The sequence below is a fragment of the Vitis riparia genome, chromosome 19, assembly GCF_004353265.1.
Source record: "Vitis riparia cultivar Riparia Gloire de Montpellier isolate 1030 chromosome 19, EGFV_Vit.rip_1.0, whole genome shotgun sequence".
NCBI classification, from domain to species: domain Eukaryota; kingdom Viridiplantae; phylum Streptophyta; class Magnoliopsida; order Vitales; family Vitaceae; genus Vitis; species Vitis riparia.
In genome coordinates this window covers 17,130,364-17,133,876 of record NC_048449.1, presented here as the reverse complement: position 1 = coordinate 17,133,876, position 3,513 = coordinate 17,130,364, and the positions used below count along the sequence as shown (strand labels likewise).

General features: G+C 43.0%; 1 protein-coding gene across 1 annotated transcript; it reads right to left on the bottom strand.

Moving 5' to 3' along the window:
- Positions 1 to 688: 688 nt before the first annotated feature.
- On the bottom strand, positions 689 to 2,503 carry LOC117908267. The gene is made up of 4 exons (XM_034821886.1): positions 2,039 to 2,503; positions 1,877 to 1,943; positions 1,295 to 1,443; positions 689 to 949 (listed from the first exon to the last, which is right to left on the bottom strand). The coding sequence occupies exons 1-4, from the start codon at positions 2,501 to 2,503 to the stop codon at positions 689 to 691; spliced, it is 942 nt and encodes a 313-aa protein (XP_034677777.1).
- Between the last annotated feature and the right edge of the window lie 1,010 nt (positions 2,504 to 3,513).

Sequence of the window (3,513 nt, the reverse complement as noted above, 5' to 3'; positions counted from 1 at the left end):
GCCCCTATTTCGACTATGCTCTCGAAGATTCTTCTAAGGACTAAAGTTCCTAGCTAGAAAAACCATGGTCATGCCTTTTTGTTGTACTAAGCGATCGTCCTCTGATGGTAAGAAGTCATCCGGATAGTCACGTCTCCCCGCATTTCATTTGCCCAATCCAGTTGTCTTATGAGTTATTCATCATTGTCCTTTTGATATTGCACTGCTATTTTGATAGTTGGCATGCCAATTTCAGTTGGAATAATGACCTCCATCCCATAAGCAAAGGCAAAAAGAGTAGCTCTTATTAGCCGTCTGGATGTTGTTTGGTAAGCCCATAAGACTCTGGGCAATTCATCCACCTATTTTCCTTTGGCTTTTTTCAACATTTTCTTCAGTGCATTCAATAAGGTTTTGTTTTTCGCCTCCGCTTGTCTATTACTCTATGGATAGCAAGGTGTTGAATACAGATTCTTGATGTTTAACTCTGAGCAGAAAGTTCGAAAGACAGTACTATCAAACTATGGCCCATTATTTGTAACAATCGCTCGTGAAACTCCAAATCGACATACGATGTTTTTCCAGACGAACTTGGGGACATCCTTATCTTTGATGCTAACATAGGCTTCTACCTCCAGCCACTTGCTAAAATAGTCGGTTGCAATAAGAAAATACTTCTTTTACGTTGCTGCAATGGGCAAGGGGTCGACTATGTCCATTCCCCATTATGCAAATGACCAAGGACTTGTGAACAGGTTGAGAGCTTCAGAAGGTGCATGGGGAATGGGTACGTGTCTTTGACACCGATCACATCTCTTGACATAGCTTTTTCAGCATCCTGCTTCATTGTGGGCCAATAGTACCCTTGTGTGTAAGTGCGATGTGCCAAAGTTCGTTTGCCTAGGTGATTGCCGCATACGCCTTCATGGAGTTTAGCTAGGACATATTTGGCTTCTGGCTCGTTCAAACACTTTAGTTAAGGGTCTTCAAATGATCGTCTATAAAGTTGGTCATTAATCAAAGTGAAGCATGTTGCCTATATGTGGAGTCTATGTGCTTGCTTCCCGTCTTCTGGTAATTCCCCAATTTGAAGGTATTTCACAATGTCATGCATCCAGTCGGAATTTGCTTCATTGGTACTTCACACTGGTTCGGGTGTGATTGAGGGTATGGCTTTGAGGTAAACGGGCAGCATCATTGCTTTTTTTATGGGAAGGGTGGCAGTTATTTCGGTCAGTGCATCTACCTTCACGTTCTCCTTTCGTGGTACCCGTCTAACAACCCACTCGTCCTATTTTTTCAAGTGATCTTCCACCATGGCGAGGTAGCGAGCCATGCATTCATCCTTTGCTTCATACTCTCGCTGAATCTGTCTGATAATTAGCTGAGAGTCGTTCCTGATTTCCAACTTGGTTGCAGCCAGCGTTAGGGCAAGATCTAGCTCGGCTAGGACAGCTTCATATTCTACTTCGTTGTTGAAGGCAGAAAAGCTAAGACAAATAGCTTACTTCATCAGTTCTCTAGTTAGTGATTGTAGGATCAGACTTACTCTGGATCTAGACACTCTAGACGATCCGTCTACATGAAGTGTCCACCATTGCTCTCCAGGGCGATCAACCAGATGTGCTTGTTTTTTAGGGAGTTAAGCTATAAAGTCGGTCATAACTTATCCCTTCAATGATAACCTTGGTTGATACTTGATTTCGTACTCACTCAACTTGATGGCTCATTTAAGCATTTATCCGAATAGGTCCGGTTTGTGTAGGGTAACTCGGAGTGGTTGGTTTATGATTACGGTCACTTGATGAGCTTGAAAGTATGGATGGAGCTTTCGAGTGGCATTCTTTAATGTTATAGCAGTCTGTTCTACCTAGGAATACCAAGTCTCAACACCTACCATTGCCTTGCTCACATAGTAGACGAGCTTTTGTTCTTTGTCTCATATCTGATGAAACAAGACGGCACTGACAACGTAGTTAGATACAGTTAAGTACATATAGAGTTCTTTGTTGGACTTGGGGCTTCTTAGGATAAGCGATTTAGTGAGATATCACTTTACTGCTTCGAATGTCTGCTCACATTCATCAGTACAACCGAACATGCTTGCTCCCCTGAGTGTGAGGAAGAAAAGCCTCAGCTTGTCTATGAAACAGGCTATGAAACATCCCAAAGCTACAAAATGACCCGTGAGGCGCTGTAACTCTTTCTTATTGTTTGGAGCGGGTGTTTCGAGGATGGCTTTCACTTGAGCCAGATTAACTTCAATTCCTCTTTGGGTTACCATAAACCCTAGAAACTTCCTCGTGCTGATGCCAAAAGCACACTTAGCTGGATTGAGCTTCATGTTATATGCTCGCATCAAATGGAATGCTTCTTCTAGGTGCTGAGCGTGCTTAGCTTGGGTTTCGCTCTTTATAACAATGTCGTCAATGTAGACTTCCACAATTCGACCAATCAAAGGCTTAAAATTTTTCGTCATCAGCCTTTGGTAGATAGCACTAGCATTCTTGAGTCTGAATGGCATGACTTTGTAATAATAGTACAGCTCTTACGGTGTAACAAAAGTTGTCTTCTCCTCATCCAATTGGAACATAAGGATTTAGTGGTATCCGGAGAAGGCATCTAAAAAGGAAACCATCCCATGCCTGGCGATGACGTCGACTATCTAGTCTATCCGAGGTAAGGGAAAGCTATCCTTTGGATAACCGTCATTTAGGTTGGTGTAATCAACACAAACTCGCTACTTTCCATTATTCTTCGGAACTACCACCACCTTCACCAACCAGTCTGGATATTTGATCTCTTTGATAAATTCAACTGCCAATAATTTGTCACTTTCTGCCTAGATGATTTTCTGCCTGTCCGGATGGAAATGCCGGACCTTTTACTGGATAGGCTGCGAGGTGGGTGAAATGTAAAGTTTGTGGGAGGCCACAAACGAATGAATCCTTAGCATATCCAAGTGAGTCTAAGCGAAGATGTCCTTGTTGCTCTTGAGCATGCTCTCTAGTAGTTCTAGTTTTTCTTACGTAAGTAGGGAGCTGGTATAGGTGATTTGATCTGTGTCGTGTGACAAGCGCAGTGGTTGAAGCGGATCAACTGCAGAAGGTTCTTTCTTTGTCGGGCTCAGTGATTAATACTGCTCCCTTGATCTTGATTATTTAAGGCGTATTTCGTCACTGGTCGGGTGTCCAACCTTTAGTGTCACCTTATAGCATTGGTGCACGGCTAGCTAGCTACCAAGTAGATCACCTATCCCTCTTCTATGAGATAGCTCACCATCTGATGGTACGTAAAGGGAATGACTTTCATTTTGTGAAGTCATGCATGCCCTATAATAGCATTATATGGGGACAAGTCATCGACCATTGAGAATCGCACATTCAGGGTGACTAGGACAGCTTAGACGGGCAACAAAACGTCACCCAAGGAAGTCGTGGTAGCTCCATTGAATTCGGATAGTGAACGCCATGGGTTCTCTTGGGCGAATGGTGAGTAGTCCATCTACTTGTAGATTGACATTTACAAGTGGTT